Below are 19,033 nucleotides of genomic sequence, written 5' to 3'. Positions count from 1 at the left end.
AAAACATACACACAACATAAATGGAGAGCCAACATGCTCGTCCCACTCTATTATTATCATGTTAAATGTCAAGCTACCCTAGGTAGCTAATCCAGGCAACCCCTGCGGGGACCCATGTGAAATCAGGATTATGTGGGGGAAAGGAAGGTTATAGAAGTTTATGCAGCACGATTTGACATTTTTGTAAGAATGTTCCCGTTGATGACCTTTCGCTTTACTTGTCCCCGCCCTCACCAGACTTAATCCTCCTTTAACAGGTTGCTTAATTCCCGCCTTTCATAGTACAAATATGGGGATGACATCAGCCTGCTGGCTGGCAGCAACTCTTCCTGATAAAAATCCATCTGAAATGACCTGTCCTTTAAATTAATAAATAAATAAACACCCTGATGACTGGGATCCCACTGGGTGTAGTTAGAAAGGACAGAGAGGACCCGGGGGAGGCGATCACACCCAAACCAACTTGGTGGGTATCTCACCCAGATCCAGCAGGAATCTGCCAAACCCACTCAGTCCAACCCCGTCAGCATCTCCCCACTGTCAGCAGCGGGCTTTGACGCAGATTACACAGGTTTTGGGCACCCGATCGCATCCTTTGTGAACAGATCGTTGAGCGAAAAGCATTATTCCCCCACCCTGAGCGTGTTGTTTTGATGGCCCTGCGCACTGGGACCACTTGGTTTGGTCAGGTCTTGCGCAGAGTTAGGCTGCAGGGATCCTGGTCCCGGCGATCGAGCAGCTTGCTTTGCCTGTCCGCCTCCGAGAAAGCCATCGACGAGGACCAGTACGTCTCGGATAACTTGAACAACCGCTGCCGGGATCCTGGCTGCTGCACCCGGGCTTTCTCTGTGGACCTCGGCCGTTTGGAGAATAGGAGGGAGAGCGGACATGAGCCGCTCACAAGCCGCTTTTTGGAGGCCATGAAGCGGCAGAACGTGCGAACTCTATCCTTGATCATCTGCACGTTCACTTACCTGCTGGTGGGAGCCGCTGTCTTCGATGCCCTCGAGTCCGAGTTTGAAATGGAGCAGGGTGGGAAGCTAAAGGAGCAGCAGATCGGGCTCAAGGGCAAGTATAACATCAGCGACGAGGACTACAAGCAACTGGAGGTGATCATCATGCAAGCGGAGCCCCACAGAGCTGGAGTTCAATGGAAATTCGCCGGCTCTTTTTATTTTGCTATTACAGTGATCACAACTATAGGTAAGGTTCTGCTTTGTGATTCCACTTTGAACACACACACACACACACAGGGCTATGTCTGCGCTGGTGTCGGTGCTGAAAGAACAGCGACAACCCGAGCAGGAGAACCCTCCAAAACTAGAAACGTTTGCTGGGTTAGCCACTTGTCCGGCAGCAACAGAAGTGTTAAACGGGATGAGGTTTTTTGTTCTGCTCCTGCTTGGCAGATACACGAATCTGGCTGGCTATGAAACCGATTTCTAAACGCGATCTAAACCCTTTCCCCCAGTAACAGTGCACCAGATACAAAGAAAACTGTTCAGCTTGGTGTGTTTAATGTAAATAAATTGCTGCCCGTGAGCACATTTTCACAGCAAGACGAGGTGAAACTGCTGGCCAGGCTCACTTCAGTTAGGTAGCCCAGACACGCTAGCTTTCAGCATGACTTGCAACTTCTCCATCACTCTACGTGGTCTGTTTGGAATAAGACCATGTCTACATTTCATCATTGTAATGGTTAAACGTATTGAGAACACACACACTCGTGGTTTTCAGAGTCTGAACAGCGATCGTTCCGTTGTCAGATCCAGCACATAGCAACTGCACTCGCGCCTCTGCTTCAGTCTTTTCACTCAACTTGTGTCCTGTTGCATGCGAAGTACGAAAAACACCTGGCAGAACGTAAAGCTGGGGCGGTCATGTTGTCTACTGAAGATGCGAACAGGAGATTGCAAGAGTATTAGTAAAGTGTAAGGGGAGGCGATGGGGAACGGGGTGGGGGGAGGGAAAAGGTGAGCCTGTTCCACTCACTGGGACACGTTGCTTCGTAAAGTCCGAAATAATGGGGAGGGCTGAATTTGAAACTCTTTCAAGAAAACCGCAATGTGGGCAAAATGCAATGGAACCATGTGCGTGCAGTGCAGTAAGCGCGAAAAATGACGTGTCATGTAAAACCAGGGCTTAAAGATATGGGAGGGTATGCAAAGAGGTGCGCAACATAGTTTTCAATGAACTTGCATGTGGCAGTTTGGAGAAAGGAACTGCAGATTTAATTTCTACTAGTCCTTGGTAAAACTGGAAGAGAAGGAACCTATTACATGCTTCGAGCTTTTTTTTATTAGACCGAGATAATTTCAGATACTAAGAGAATATGGTCGTTCTTGGTGGCGTGTTGGAATAACAAGGCCCCGCAAGGTGGAAAACCAGCCCCCTACTGCGCCAAAGGCAGTAGCTCAGTGTTTGGAACAAAACACTGCAGTAAGTGATACCCAGTATCTGGGATACACCAGCTGTTCCCTCCCCCTTTTCAAATGACAATAATAACCAATAACAATGTCATTTAGCTGGAATGCGCAGGCGTGAATGGGGGTGGGTAGGGTGGGTGGTGCTGGTGGGTGACGAAAGGGGGAGGTGAATCACTACCGTCTCATCTCTGCTCCCACACTAAACATCAAGGGGAACGTCACTTCTGTGAAGTAGTCACGGGATTGCAATAAAACAATGTAATCCCACATCGTGGTTTCCTCATGAGGATGGCTTTCACTTGACCACTCCAGTATTGGGCGTGATTGCAGCCCACTCCAGCCACCCTGTGAAAGCTCCACACTTAATTGTTTCCCCATAACTTTCAGCCAATTATATTGTAAGCGTCCCGTGCCATTAAAGTTGCTGTTTTGCACATTTTGTTTTCTTTGGGCGAGTCAAAAGATGTCCCAGCTGACACGGCCTGATTCCCAATAGAATGAAACGTCTTCTTGTAATTCAAGCTCAAGTCCTGTGTACCGCCTTTGGCCCCGCCAGCCGCTCCTCTTTGCTCATCCATAAGTGTAAGAATTGACATTTCCACCCGCCTTCCAGTCACTCGATCCAGTGCACTTTTCCTGATTAATTGCTTTAAATGTTTTCACCAACGCTGCTTATTTAATTACCGACAACAAGCGCCGGCTTAGAGATGCATTTAAGTTAGAATCACAACAGCGTGTCAGAACTCGGCGGGGGTACCCACGCACATTCAGGTACAGATCATTTGGCAAGAGGCTCCTGGTACCTTGCTTACCTTGTGAATCCAGGTGTAGGATCATTGGGCCTGGGGAGTGCATCCGCCGTGCCAAACAGATGCACTTATAATGTACACATTATTTCCTCTTTTGTATATGTCAAGCACATGATGCATGCAACATTATTTGAATCTATTCCATACATATAAATAGATTGCGAGAAGATGAGTGTTTTAGTGATACTGTAATATCTCATAGTTCAACATATGGGAATGATTCAGTTGTTGAAGGTAGAAACTATCTGGTGCTTGAAAACTCACAGCTATCAATAAACATATTGAGCTATTCGAATTACGTCAGGATATAAATAAACTGGCATCACCTAGATTGTGTTCTGGTGCATGCTTACGGTTCAGTAATGGCTTACAGGCCAGTCTTTCAGTGTCAAGGTAGCGCGCCCCAGAAGAGAACATTTAGCAATTAAAATATTGCACCCAAACCCAAGACAAGCACCCCCCCCCGATCCTCGTCACCACTAACCCCGGTCCCAGAGCAACTTGCTCCTTTCTACTCGAAAGATAGTATCAATTGGAACTTGTCTAAACTTCTGTAAACTTCGTTTAATTCTGACATTGGCAAAAATGTGGTTCTCTTTAATCTCACAATTGGCCAGGTTAAAAAAAATATTTCATAGGATGTGGCCACCGCTTGTAAAACCAGCATTTATTGTCCATCCCTAATTGAGAAGGTGACGGTGAGCCGCCTTCATGAAATGGTGCAGTCTATTGATGCAGATACACCCAGAGTGCTGTCAGGGAGGGAGCTCCGGGATTTTGGCTCAACAACAGTGAAGAAAGGGTGTGTAGTTCTAAGTCAGGGTGGTGAGTGGCTTGAAGGGCAACTTGCAGGTGGAGGTGTTCCCATACAGCTCCTGCCCCCTTAGGTGGTAAAGGCCAGGGGTTTGGAAGGTGCTACCGAAGTTGCTGTGCTGCATCTTGTAGATGGTACACACACTGCTGCTACCGTGTTGGTGGTGGAAGGACTGAATATTAAGATGGTGGATGGGGTTCCAATCAAGCAGCTGCTTTTTCCTGGATGGTGTTGAGCTTCTTGAGTGTTGTTGGAGCCTTGTTAATTATTTGGAGCGCTGTTAGTCAGCTTTGTTCTCCGATCAATAGCGCATTCAACATAGTTTGTATTCTCCATAATAATTGTTGAAAACTAATATTGCCTGGGAATAAAATAACCAAAACTACGGGTGATGTAGTAAACAAATGATGAGTCTGTGAAATGATGTATTACATCATTTTGTTTCGTAACAGCTGATACTGATCAAATAAATAGGCGAGAAACAGGAAAGACGCAGGAAAATGAAGAGAGTGGTAACTTTGCAAGGAGAGACGGTGAGAATGACTATTGCAAATTTTGAATCTTCTCTCCAACAAACCTTTGTTTTCCATTCAACACTGCCTTCTCTAACCTTGGAAGCAGGTAAAATGAGAGGAAATGGAAGAAATTGTCCAATACCAGGACAATACTGTTGCCTGCTTTCTTAAAGAGATAGATAAATATCTGTTCAAGAAGGGAACTGGAGGATATGAGGGTAGACAGATGATTAAATACAGTGGAATAGGATTATTCCCTTGCTGCACCTGGAAATTCCCCTCTGGCCAGACTTGAATAATGTATATTGCAATCTTAAATTGTATCTTGGTGCTCAGAGTGATTATTTTGGAGGGTAGGGCGGTATTTCACAAAGCTCTGTCATCAGATCGTCAGTGAACAACAGTGAACAATTTGATTTGACAAAACAAACAGAGAAACAGAAATGGTTGGAATTGAACGATGATATTAAAGTGAGGGGCGCGTTTCTACTTAGAGCTACTACTGGGAACAAAAGGGTCTCTAATAGTTTATCTCTTTAGATATTCTTTTCCCTTTAGAGCTTCCTGGTGAGTCTGGCACCAAAATGAGCTCCTTCCCCATCCGGGAGTGGAGAGGGAGGCAGGGTAGAACTTTGCTTCTCCCAGCTTCTAAAAACAACACCACTCCGAATTTGCAAGAGATTCATGGAATGGTTGTAGCTCAAGAGGTGACCCTTCCGCCTGCCTGGCCCCTGCCAGCTCTCTGCTATCCCACTCCCCCGCCCTTTCCCTGAAGCCCTACATTATTTTTAATCTTCAGGTGCTTATCCAATACAAGCCATTTTTCAGTTTCAACTGCACAAAATCGTTCCCCAGATGCTGAATATCCAAGAATAGACTCCAGTCACAGTTAATGTTTTGTATTTTGTCTTATCTTTCAGTACATTACTAATAACTCATCTTGGAATAAATCTGGAGCCAAATAGGTTGATTCTAATAGCTAAATTGAACTAGGTCAGAATCTTTGAAACCCATTGCCTCGGTCAAGCTACAGATGTAGCCCAATCTACCCAGGGAGCGCAAAGAAAGGTAATTCCTTAAATATTAATTAAAGGCCCATGGTGATGTGCTCAAATGATCTGGCTACCGGGATATGGCTTTGAATCGATTTGTATCCCCACCGGTCTTAGCGGGAAGGTGTCGGTCGTGCTGAAGTGTACTTGGGTACTGTAAGCTCGGGTAGTAACCGCCCCAACACCCTTACCTGGGTTCTGATCTTGCTCTTTACTACTGGGGTGGTGCTGGGTAGTAGGGTGACTTAAGACATAGTGTGTTGTGCTTATCTTTCCGTAAACGTGACCAGGAAGGGGTTAAACGCTGCCATGTCACGGCCTTTTGTTTTGCATCATGCTTTCCTGGAGTTTGGCCTGTTTTGTACCTGATCGCTGCCTGGCTCGCTGTGGATTCGGCTCGGGGTCACTGGTCTCTCAGAACTTGAACACAACACTTGGCACTTTCACTCTTTGCCTTTCCTTATTATTGTCCTTCCACACGTCTTCCCAGTCCTGTTCTAATCTTTATTTACGGTCATAATGATCTGCCTTTGCAATCTGACACGTTACATCTCATCCCTGTCCACTCTCTTCCTCCCTGACTTTTCTTACTGTGTCCTTGTTTCTCACCTTCCCGCGAGCCTCCTTTTCTCACCCCCCTGTTTTGCGGTGGATTCGTTTTGTCACAAAAGTTCCTTGTTTTCATTTTTGGCAGAAATAAAAATTCAAAGTGTTTGAAAAACACACAGCTGCCATTCTCATAACAAAATTACGGAGAATGAAAGAAAAGCTAAATTAAATTACAGAAGCTCCATTGAACAGTTTTGACACGGGACAGCCAGAGGACACGACTTCAAATTCCGACGGGCCGGGCCTGATGTTTTTTCTGTTTCTGCTGAACCTTCTTGTGGCTGCCCAGGTTATAGACGGAAACAGAAAATACTGGACAATCTCAGCAAGTCTGGCAGCATCTGTGGAGAGAGAAGGGAGCTGACGTTTCCAGTCTGAATGACTGACAGATGCTGCCAGACCGACTGAGATTGTCCAGTATTTTCTGTTTTTGTTTCAGATTCCAGCATCGGCAGTCATTTGCTTTTATCTGCAGGTTATAGACAGTGCTTTTGAAGAAAGTGGCGGTGAATCTCACTTCACACTCTCAAGGGATAGCGCTGCAGATGAAGAATTTCTTCAGTGACAGGGTTAACAATTTGCGCATCTCCCCAAAGCGTCAAATCGCAGCGGTTTCTGTTGGAACTCAGAACTTACTGCGGTGTGGTCTGGTATCCTGCTGTCACTCCGGGAATGCCCCCCTGGTGGTCACACTTTAAACATTAAAGAAAGGAAAGCGTTTGTACCATGGCTTTGACTACTGCAGCGTACAGTTCATGCAAGGGCATGGCCACCTCTGCATCATGCAGAGCACACAGCTCTGCCACATGTCACACACCTGTACACAGCTATTCTGCAGGCCACACACACACTTACGTCGCACACACGATTCTTTCATCTCTCTCACCTATACACACTTCAGACGTTTCAACATGGCTCACAGATCGTGCCCCTTTCACACAAACACGGATTCATCTCGGCCACATTATAGGGGCCGACGGTAACCACATTCTTCAGTGGCCCGGAGGAATGATGGTGAAAGCTTGTGTTCATGGTAATTATTCCTCCACAACTAAAAGCTACGTCTGGAGCCTGCACACAAACCATTAAACACAGCAATTCACACGCTGCTGTTAGTGATTCTAGGATGTGCTGTTGAAGTCATCCCGGATTGCAAAACAAATAATTTAATGAACCAAAGAGAACTTGCTCGTCTGCAACCGATCTTGTAAAACCCCCTGAAAATGTTACATCATATTGAATGAGGTGTCACTGGGTTTTTAAGGGCGTACTAAATTCATAATTACTACTGAACAGCCTCTGTGGCCCGGATAATCCATTTCTATTTTGTGAAAGGTCCACATTTTCAACCACGATGGGGGGGGGGGGGGGGGGGGGAATCTCAATTAGAAAATAATAATATGATTGATGATATAAAAATATTTCAGTTTCTATCTTAACCTCATCTATGTGCCCCAGCATTCATTTAATCTTTTGTAGGTTTAATTAAAACAATGTTAAATTTTTAAAAAACTCCCTGATTTGCTGTGTTGAATTTTACTTGCCCTCAGCATGTTTCCTACGGAAGGGGGTGGGGGCACGACTCCCACCTTCCTGTCCACTCCCCACCTCAACCCCATTGGGCACCGAAATAAGTAGCCTACCTGTCATATTAAATTTACAATGTAAAGGCCAGCTGGGCTTGCTATCAATCCTATTAAACCAAATAATATGCTGTCCACACGATAATACGTTTGGCATGTGCAGCAGGATGGGAGCAGGAGCCCGATGTTTAACCTCAAATGGGGGAGAGGGGGGGAGGGGGGTCTTCAGGGGCAACCCTTTGCTGATTGTGGGAGGGACACACACCTATAAACCCTTACTTCCTTCCAACCCACTCCCTCTCTTGAACTCACACTGCCCCTGTCCCTAACGTAACCAAACTAAGATTCCGGACTTACCTGCTCCGGGAATTCCAGGCCTTGGGCTCCTCTCTTCAGCTGCGGTCCCGAAAGCTGCCACTCGACCCCTCCTGGCATTGCCGGGACTGCTGGAGCTGCCAGGTAATCAGCAGCTGCAGAGGGCCAGGCCCCCATGCCAGTGAGGGGCAGGAGACTCACTGGGCTCCTGTCAATGGGCCCGCAGTGCTTTGCTGCTGCTGTGCTGCTGGGCGAGGTGTCAGCTGGCCCCCTGCTGATGTGATTTCCGGGGTGGCCTCCACCCCCACCATATTATTCAGCCCACTGTCTGTGAGAATACTTCGTGCTGGTCTTGACCTGCTTGATCACATCTGAGTGGTGGATGCCTGGCGACCCCCCCCCCCTTTCTTGGCGCTAGATTCAAACTGATGTTGGGAAAGGGGAAAACCACGCCACACAGATCACTCGATCTTTGTGGGCGCTTTTCCTCGAGAGAGGGCTGCCATGAGCACTGTCGCTTCACTGTTAATTGTGAAATCCTGGCTGCTGATTTCTCAAGAGCAGCAACTATTTATTTCACACTGGTTAGCAAGAATGGGCAGGTAGCTGGTTATATATGCAATCCACACAGAAATGTTCTCCAATCAAGTACCTTTGAGAAAGATAATGATAGACCAATTGATCAAAGATTAGGGGTTCAGCAATGAATTCCTATTATTGAATCTGCTATTCTATGCTTACAGTAATGATTTGTAATTGCTGGACTGTACCAATAACACACAGGGATGGTCCAACAAATTATTTACTGTCATATCCTATAATGATCATATTTCAGTGAAAGCTGGACTGGCCTTCTATCTCAATTTCTGTTCCTGCAATGCTGCATTTTTTCAAATATGGCTTGTGTTTTTGAAATTGCTCTCGGAACATTTCTAACATCCTTACTGTGACTTTATTATGGTGACTTTAGCAAAGTAACCAGCCATTGGTATAGGAGAGTATCTGGGGGACTGACACTGTCTGACTTTCTCTCCACCTGGGATACTGTGAACAGTTTTGGTCCCCTTATCTAAGGAAAGACATACTGGCAATGGAGGCAGTCCAGCGAAGGTTTGTTAGGTTTATCCTGGGTATGGAGGAATTTTCTTACAAAGAGAGGTTGAGTAGGTTGAATCTGTACTCGATGGAGTTTAGAAGAATGAGAGGTGACCTTATTGAGGCATATAGAATTGTCAGGGAGCTTGACAGGGTAGGTGCTAAGAGGTTGTTTTGCCTTGCGAGAGAGACAGGACCAGAGTAAGGGGTTTCCCACCTAAGAAAGAGATGAGGAGGAATTTCTTCTCTCAGAGGGTAGTGAACCTGTGGAATTGAATGGCGGAGCAGATTTATGGGCCAAATGGGCTACTGTTGCTTCTATATCTTATGGTCTTATCACTCCAGAGTGATTAGCCAAAATTAGCCATAATTTCACATTGAGATGTTGGCCCTACATTCCAGCTGAAAAGTTAGGAGCAATTGGCCTTGATGTGACTGCGAAACCCTGAGCTGATTTTATGGCCATTGGGCTATTACTTGGCTCAATAAAATGGCCAGGAGTGGTGGTCACTGCTGAGACTGCAGCTAGTCATCAAGGAAAACCATTACTGGTGGCTGGCCACTGAAGTAAGTGGGGTGGTTTTGTCAGGACCAGTCAGGTAGGCCCCAACAAGGGGCAGAAAGTGGGGCTGCCATGGGAAGGAACAAGTGGAGGTGCAAAGTAATGTGTTTGTGAAGCATATGTTGGGCACAGGGATGCTCGAACAATGGGGACTCCATCTCCAGATTGCAACAAAGATGCCAGGCTTCACAACGGTCTTGCCATATGATGTGGGCATGCCCTACTGCTGATAAATTATCAGTGGTGGTAGGAAGAGCCCTTAAATGGTGATTAATTGCCCACCTAAGGGTGTCAATTGGCCTGGGTGGGCGAGCTGCCTGATGCCTCGCCACCACTGATAAAATAGCAGTGGAGGTAGGTAGAAGATGGACACAGTGTTCCCTGACATGGCCTAATTTAATACCTCCCTTGCCTGCCAGCCTGCTTTCTTGCAGAGGCATAAGATTCCAGGCCCTGTATCTGTTTGATACTTTCCCAGATGTATATTCGTATTGCAACATGTTATAATCCTACTGTTATGGGTCACGGTTTAGAGAACCCCAAAGTGTATCATGGAGTTTACCTGACCGACAACTTTTATTAGATTGTGGTATGGGGAGCACACGGCCCACTCTACCGGTATGGTACAGCAGAAATAGAAAAATATTTTTTAAAGTGAAACAATGTTTATTCTATGAACTCAAGTTAACATTTTTAAAACATACAGTGAACATCTTAGCAACCATCAATTCAAATACAACCCCCAAAGAATACAACACTAAGTAATCCTTTAAGCTTTCCTTTTAACATCCATATGACTTAAAACACCTTTTACCAGAAACACATCAGGTTAAAGTCACTACTGTTATTAGTTTTAAATCACCAGGATCGATTTACAGTCTTTAGATTACAGAGAGAGATTTATACACCTTCTGGCTGTGACTGCAGCTATCCAGCTCTGAAAACGAAACTAAAACACATCCTGCAGCAAACAGCCTAAAACGAAAGTAAAAAGCTGACAGACAGCCCAGCTCCACCCACTCTCTGACATCACTGCAGTAATAAACACCCATTTCTTAAAGGTACTCTCACTACAGATATTTTCATACAAGCCCATGTATAAACATCCATTTCTTAAAGGTACTCTCACATGACATATAGTAAAAGTAACAGATTTCCCCCTTACTGTTTTTTGTTTTTGTCCCTGTTTCACTACCTTCCGACTTCCTGCATCGGTTCCCAGCCCCCTGTCACATTAGTTTAAATACTCCCCAACCACTCTAGCAAATAGCCCCCCTAGGACATCAGTTCCTGTCCTGCCCAGGTGTAACCCATCAAGTTTGTACAGGTCCCACCTCCCCCAGAACCCAATGCCCCAGGAATCTGAAACCGTCCCTCTGACACCATCCCTTCAGCCACATATTCATCCTATATATCATGTCATTTCTAATCTGACTGGCACGTGGCACCGGTAGTAATCCTGAGATCACTACCTTCGAGGTCCGATTTCTTAACTTCCTTCCTAGCTCCCTGTATTCTGCTTTAAGGACCTCATCCCTTTTTTTTACCTATGTCGTTTGTACCGATGTGCACCACAACCACTGGCTGTTCACCCTCCCCCTCCAGAATGTCCTGTACCCACTCCGAGAAATCCTTGACCCGAGCACCAGGGAGGCAACACACCATCCTGGAGTCTCGTTTGCGGCCACAGAAACGCCTGCCTATTCCCATTACAATTGAATCCCCTACAACTATTGCACTGTCACACTTATCACCCCTCCCCTCTGCAGCACAACCAACCGTGGTGCCACGAATTTGGCTGTTGCTGTTTTCCCCTGAGTGGCCATTCCCCTCACCAGTATCCAAAGCGGTATATCTGTTCTGCAGGGGAATGGCCACAGGAGATTCCTGCACTACGTGCCTCGCTCTCTTGCTCTGTCTGGTGGTCACCCATTCCCTTCCTGCCTGCGGAGTCTGAGCCTGCGGTGTGACCACCTCTCTGTACGTGCTATCCACGATGCTCGCTGACTCGCGGATGCTCCACTGTGTCTCCAGCCGCCGCTCCAGCTCTGAAACCCGAGCTTCCAGGAGCTGTAACTGGAGACACTTCCTGCACACATGCTGACCCAGGGGACTGGAACTGTCCCCAGCCTGCCACATGGAGCAAGAGGAGCAGACCATGCCTTGGGGCTGTCCTGCCATGAATTATTCCTTTAAATTAAACCTTTGAAATTAAACTTTCGAAAGATATTTTTGTGTCAGATTAAATCCAATCCCCGTGTACTATTTAATTAGATTTTTTTTTAAAAACTGAGTATTTATCCCTCTTGATCTGACAACAAATTAAAAATAGTAATTTAATTGAAATTAAAAAAGTTATTTAAATCAAATTAAAAATAGTAATTTAAATCAACCCTAAATAGTTATTTAAGTCAAATAAAAAAAATTTAAAATAGTAATTCAAATCAACTTAAAAATGGTAATCTAAGTCAAATCAAAACTAGTATTTAAATCAGTAACTCCAGATATTCAAATTTAGCCCAATCTGACTTTCAGCCAATCAGGTCACAGTCTCGTGTGATGTCACAATACCATTTGTTTTTAAATAATCAAACAGCTGTCTTACCCAAGATCTTTACTGAAGTCTCGCCCTCTCTCTCTCCGCACTCTTTACTGAAGTCTCTCCTCTCTCTCCGTGCTCTTTACTGAAGTCTCGCCCTCTCTCCGCGCTCTTTACAGAAGTCTCGCCCTCTCTCTCTCCGCGCTCCTTACTGAAGTCTCTCCCTCTCTCTCGCCGTGCTCTTTACTGAAGTCTCGCCCTCTCTCTGCGCTCTTTACTGAAGTCTCGCCCTCTCTTCCCGCTCTTTACTGAAGTCTCTCCCTCTCTCCATGCTCTTTACTGAAGTCTCACCCTCTCTCCGCGCTCTTTACTGAAGTCTCGCCCTCTCTCCGCGCTCTTTATTGAAGTCACGCCCTCTCGCCGCGCTCTTTATTGAAGTCTTGCCCTCTCTCTGCGCTCTTTACTGAAGTCTCGTCCTCTCTCTCTCCGCACATTTTACTGAAGTCTCGCCCTCTCCCCGCGCTCTTTATTGAATTCTCGCCCTCTCTCTCTCCGCGCTCTTTACTGAAGTCTCGCCCTCTCTCTCCGCGCTCTTTGCTGACGTTTCGCCCTCTCTCTCTCCGCGCTCTTTACCGAAGTCTCGCCCTCTCTCTCGCCGCGCTCTTTACAGAAGTCTCGCCCTCTCTCTCTCCGCACTCTTTACAGAAGTCTCGCCCTCTCTCTCTCCGCGCTCTTTACAGAAGTCTCGCCCTCTCTCTCTCAGTGTTCTTTACCGAAGTCTCGCCCTCTCTCTATCCGCGCTCTTCACTGAAGTCTAGCTCTCTCTCTCTCCGCGCTCTTTATTGAAGTCTCGCCCTCTCTCTCCGTGCTCTTTACTGAAGTCTCGTCCTCTCTCTCCGTGCTCTTTACTGAAGTCTCGCCCTCTTTCCCGCTCTTTATTGAAGTCTCGCCCTCCCTCTCTCCGCGCTCTTTACTGAAGTCTCGCCCTCTCTCTCCGCGCTCTTTACTGAAGTCTCGTCCTCTCTCTCCGTGCTCTTTACTGAAGTCTCGCCCTCTTTCCGCGCTCTTTATTGAAGTCTCACCCTCTCTCTCTCCGTGCTCTTTACTGAAATCTCGCCCTCTCTCCGTGCTGCTAACAGAAGTATAGTAACAGATAGTAAAAGTTTCTACAAATATATAAAACAAAAAAAGAGTGGCTAAGATAAATATCGGTTCTTTAGAGGATGAGAGGGGAGATTCAATAATGGGAGATGAGGAAATGGCTGAGGAACTGAACAGGTTTTTTGGTCAGTCTTCATAGTGGAAGACACAAATAACATGCCAGTGACTGATGGAAATGAGGCAATGACAGGTGAGGACCTTGAGATGATTGTTATCACTAAGGAGGTACGATGGGCAAGGTAATGGCGCTAAAGGGAGACAAGTCTCCTGGCCCTGATGGAATGCATCCCAGAGTGCTAAAAGAGATGGCTAGGGAAATTGCAAATGCACTGGTGACAATTTACCAAAATTCACTAGACTCTGGGGTGGTCCCGGCGGATTGGAAATTAGCAAACGTGACACCACTGTTTAAAAAAGGAGGTAGGCAGAAAGTGGGTAATTATAGGCCAGTTAGCTTAACTTCGGTAGTGGGGAAGATGCTGGAATCTATCATAAAGGAAGAAATAGCGAGGCATCTGGATGGAAATTGTCCCATTGGGCAGATGCAGCATGGGTTCATAAAGGGCAGGTCGTGCCTAACTAATTTAGTGCAATTTTTTGAGGACATTACCAGTGCGGTAGATAATGGAGAGCCAATGGATGTGGTATATCTGGATTTCCAGAAAGCCTTTGACAAGGTGCCACACAAAAAGTTGCTGCATAAGATAAAGATGCATGGCATTAAGGGTAAAGTAGTAGCGTGGATAGAGGATTGGTTATTTAATAGAAAACAAAGAGTGGGGATTAATGGGTGTTTCTCTGGTTGGCAATCAGTAGCCAGTGGTGTTCCTCAGGAATCAGTGTTGGGCCCACAATTGTTCACAATTTACATAGATGACTTGGAGTTGGAGACCAAGGGCAATGTGTCCAAGTTTGCAGATGACGCTAAGATGAGTGGTAAAGCAAAAAGTGCAGAGAATACCTGAAGTCTGCAGAGGGATTTGGATAGGTTAAGTGAGCGGGCTAGGGTCTGGCAGATGGAATACAATGTTGACAAATGTGAGGTTATCCATTTTGGTAGGAATAACAGCAAAAGGGATTATTATTTAAATGATAAAATATTAAAACATGCTGCTGTGCAGAGAGACCTGGGTGTGCTAGTACATGAGTCGCAGAAAGTTGGTTTACAGGTGCAACAGGTGATTAAGAAGGCTAATGGAATTTTGTCCTTCATTGCTAGAGGGATGGAGTTTAAGACTAGGGAGGTTATGCTACAATTGTATAAGGTGTTAGTGAGGCCACACCTGGAGTATTATGTTCAGTTCTGCTCTCCTTACCTGAGAAAGGACATACTGGCGCATTAGGGTGTGCAGAGGAGATTCACTAGGTTAATCCCAGAGCTGAAGGGGTTGGATTACCAGGAGAGGTTGAGTACACTGGGACTGTACTCGTTGGAATTTAGAAGGATGAGGGGGGATCTTATAGAAACATATAAAATTATGAAGGGAATAAATAGGGTAGATGCGGGCAGGTTGTTTCCACTGGCGGGTGAAAGCAGAACTAGGGGGCATAGCCTCAAAATAAGGGGAAGTAGATTTAGGACTGAGTTTATGAGGAACCTCTTCACCCAAAGGGTTGTGAATCTATGGAATTCGTTGCCCAGTGAAGCAGTTGAGGCTCCTTCATTAAATGTTTTTAAGATAACGACAGATAGTTTTTTGGAGAATAAAGGGATTAAGGGTTATGGTGTTCGAGCCGGAAAGTGGAGCTGAGTCCACAAAAGTTCAGCCATGATCCCATTGAATGGCGGAGCATGCTCGAGGGGCCAGATGGCCTACTCCTGCTCCTAGTTCTTATGTTCTTATGACACCTCCCCCCAAGAAAAAAAACACATCAACTTCAAGATGGTTTCATTTTTCACCTTTTCACTAAGAAATGCACCTTTAAGAAATGCACAGAGTAAATATACTTTTTTGTTTAAAAAAAAACAACACACGCAAACAGGTAGAATAATACAACTGTTGCACAAATGTTCGATTAAATCCACTCATGCCAAGAAATGGCATTATTTCCCTCCGTCTTGAGGGTATCGGAAACACCTCAAGGAAAGTGACTTGGGTTTTTCCAAATTCACTTTTGGCTAAGTTTCTCACCAAACCCGCCTCCTGAAGTCGATCGAATAACTCCATCAGATGTTTCAAATGTTCTGTCCTTGTCTGGCTGAAAATTACCAGATCGTCGATGTATACCAAACAATTGGGTAATCCTGCAACAACTTTGTTAGTTAACCGTTGAAATATTACTGGTGCGTTTTTCATGCCAAATGGCATAACTTTGAATTGGTATATGCCATCTGGAGTCACAAAAGCTGAAATCTCCTTTGCCCTTTCAGATAAAGGTACCTGCCAGTCACCTTTAAGTAAACCCAGTTTGGAAATAAATGCTGATTGTCCCACTTTCTCAGTGCAATCCTCCAAAAGTTGCAAGGATAAAAGTACGTTCTTGTAACTGCATGAATCTTTCTATTGTCCCCACACAACCGTTGGGTACCGTCTGATTTTGGTACCATCACTCTGGGTGACCTCCATTGGCTGGAACCCACTTCAATTATACAATTTTTAAGCATACTCTCAATCTCTTTGTTAACCTGTGCCAATTTTAAAGGGTTAAGTCTTTTTGGAGGTTGTTTGATTGGAACAGCATTTCCCACATTTACATCATGTATAGCCATTTTAGTACTTCCCAATTTATCTCTACAAACTTGCCCATGTGATATCAATAACTCTTTCAGGTCAGTCCGTTTTTCCTCTGGAAGCGAACTCAACAATTTATCCCAATTTTTAAGAAGATCCTCATTTTCCAATTTAATTTGAGGTCTGTCAAATTCACAGTCATTTGGATTTCATTCGTCACTTTGAGTTACAATCATTAAAACCTCCTCCTTTTTCTCTCCTTCCCTTTCAAAGTACCTTTTAAGCATATTCACATGACACACTCGGTGAGTTTTCCTTCTATCTGGTGTTTGTACCACATAATTCACCTCACTTAATTTCCTTTCAATCTGATAAGGTGCACAAAACCTAGTTTTTAAAGGTTCACCTACGACTGGTAACAATACTAAAACCTTATCCCCACTGGCAAAACTACGAACTTTGGATTTCTTGTCGATGACCCGTTTCATCACATTTTCTGCAACTCTCAAATGTTGTCTAGCCAATTCACCTGCTCTATTTAATCGTTCCCTAAAATTTGACACGTAATCCAATAATATAATTTCCGATTTCTCACTCACCAATTTTTTCTTATTCAATTTAAGTGGTCCTCTTACCTCATGACCAAAACTTAGTTCAAAAGAACTGAATTTGGTTGATTCATTAGGTGCATCCCTAATTGCAAACAGTACAAATGGAATTCCTTTATCCCAATCCTCTGGATAACCGTGACAATAAGCCCTCAACATTGTCTTTAATGTCTGATGCCACCTTTCTAACGCTCCCTGCGATTCTGGATGGTAAGCAGTTGATTTAAATTGTTTTATTCCTCAGCTATCCATAACTTCTTTGAATAACCTTGAGGTAAAATTTGATCCTTGATGCGATTGTATTTCTGTGGGTAGTCCATATCTAGCAAAGAATTTAAGTAACTCCTCCACAATCTTTTTAGCTGTAATAGTACGTACTGGAATGGCCTCTGGAAACCTAGTAGACACATCCATTATAGTCAAAAGATATTGATTCCCACTTTTTGGTTTAGGAAGTGGTCCTTCGCAATCAATTAGGACCCTTGTAAAAGTTTCCTCAAATGCTGGAATGGGTATTAAGGACGCTGGTTTTATCACTGCTTGAGGTTTCCCTATCACTTGACATGTGTGACTTGATTTACAAAATTTAACTACATCTTTATGTAGTCCAGGCCAATAAAAATGTTTCTGGATTTTAGCTTGAGTTTTCCTTATTCCCAAATGACCTCATGTGCAACTCGCAACACCTCCTTTCTATACCCTACCGGCAATACTACTTGTTGAACTTCTGCCCACTTTTCATCCGCCTGCATATGTAGAGGTCTCCATTTTCTCTCAAGACATCACTTTTACGGTAATAACACTCTGGTATACACTCAGATTCCTCTTCTGTGTATGCTTTCTGATTTATCCGTTTTATTTCGATACTTTCTGTTGTAACTCCGCCAATTTTCCTGAACTAAAAATATCCGCCTCATCCTCCACCTGTTCTTGTTCTTTTTCAACCATCTGATCAAAAATCGTTTCTGATAATTGCACTTCAACTTCATCTTCACTCTTTGATTTCTCCTCTTGTCTCAACCTGTGACTTTGCAACCTTGTTACTACACAATCCAGAAAAATCCCAGGATATTTGTCCTTCAACACTTCAGTTGTCTGATTTTCCACTGGCTTATCAACTACAGTAGGCATCACTCCCACCTGTGATCCAGCTATATCATTACCCAAGATAAACTGTATTCCTGGACAAGATAGTTTCTCTATTACTCCTACTCCCACTTCACCACTCTTCACTTGACTTTCCAACCTTACCTTATATAATTGAACACTACTCCTCTCACCCTGAATTCCACATATTACCACCTTTTCTGGCAACATTCTTCCCAAACTACATAATTCCTCATCTCTTATCATTAAAGATGAACTAGCTCCCGTATCTCTTAAAATTATGACTTCTTTACCTGCTCCTCCTGATACACATGAGTAAACTTTACCCACACAGGTAAATTCTTTAAAGAGATCTGGCACCTTCTAATCAATCAGCTCTTGATCAGGCTGTACAATCTTTTGCACCTCCTTCTCTTCACTTGGGCTTTCCTTTACCACTTTAACAAACCCCACTGTCTTATCCTGTTTTACCACATCAGCCTTCCCAGTGCTTTTCTTCCACCACCAACACTGTGATTTTACATGGCCTAGTTTATTACAGTGAAAACATTTGAAACTTTTCATTTCTTTTCCACCCTCCTGGATTTCTTTTTTAATCTGAGGTGCACTCTCCTTATTATCTTCCATCAGATCACCTTTACCTTAACCACTTGAGTATTGTCCCCAGTTTCTATCCCTCACAGGCAGAAACTGATGTCGGAAACAAAGCTTTGATTTATGAACTAATTCATAATCATCTGCCATTTCTGCTGCTAACCTCACAGCTTTAACCCTCTGCTCTTCCACGTGAGTTCTTACTACATCAGGAATTGATTTTTTTAAACTCCTCCAAAAGCATAATTTCTCTGAGAGCTTCAGACCTATCAAAATTACTCTGTTTGATCCTTTCAAACTCCATGTATGTTTGACCAAATTCTTTCCTTAAAATTCTAAACCTTTGGCTGTAAACTTCAGGCACTAGTTCATATGCACCTAAGATGGATTTTTCACCTCCTCATACGTCTCAGATACCTCCTCTGGTGGTGATGCAAACACTTCTCTAGCCCTACCTACCACCTTTGTTTGAATCAGTAATACCCACGTGTCCTGTGGCCCTTTCATTTGTTTAGCTACCTTCTCAAATAAAATGAAAAAGGTTTTTACCTCCTTCTCGCCAAACCTTGGCA

At 44.5% G+C, this 19,033-nt stretch overlaps 1 protein-coding gene across 1 annotated transcript in view; it reads left to right on the top strand.

Annotated features, from left to right (window-relative positions):
• Positions 1–367: 367 nt before the first annotated feature.
• The window catches only part of kcnk9 (potassium channel, subfamily K, member 9), a 95,935-nt gene continuing 77,269 nt past the window's right edge, over positions 368–19,033 (top strand). The window contains exon 1 of the mRNA XM_072467869.1: positions 368–1,203. Coding sequence (XP_072323970.1) covers positions 654–1,203 — 550 coding nt within the window. The 5' untranslated portion in view covers positions 368–653. The remainder of the gene's footprint in view (positions 1,204–19,033) is intronic.

Source organism: Scyliorhinus torazame, chromosome 11, assembly GCF_047496885.1.
Source record: "Scyliorhinus torazame isolate Kashiwa2021f chromosome 11, sScyTor2.1, whole genome shotgun sequence".
Classification (NCBI taxonomy): Eukaryota; Metazoa; Chordata; class Chondrichthyes; order Carcharhiniformes; family Scyliorhinidae; genus Scyliorhinus; species Scyliorhinus torazame.
Note: the sequence above shows the minus strand (reverse complement) of the source record. Positions and strands in the feature narration are given on the sequence as shown.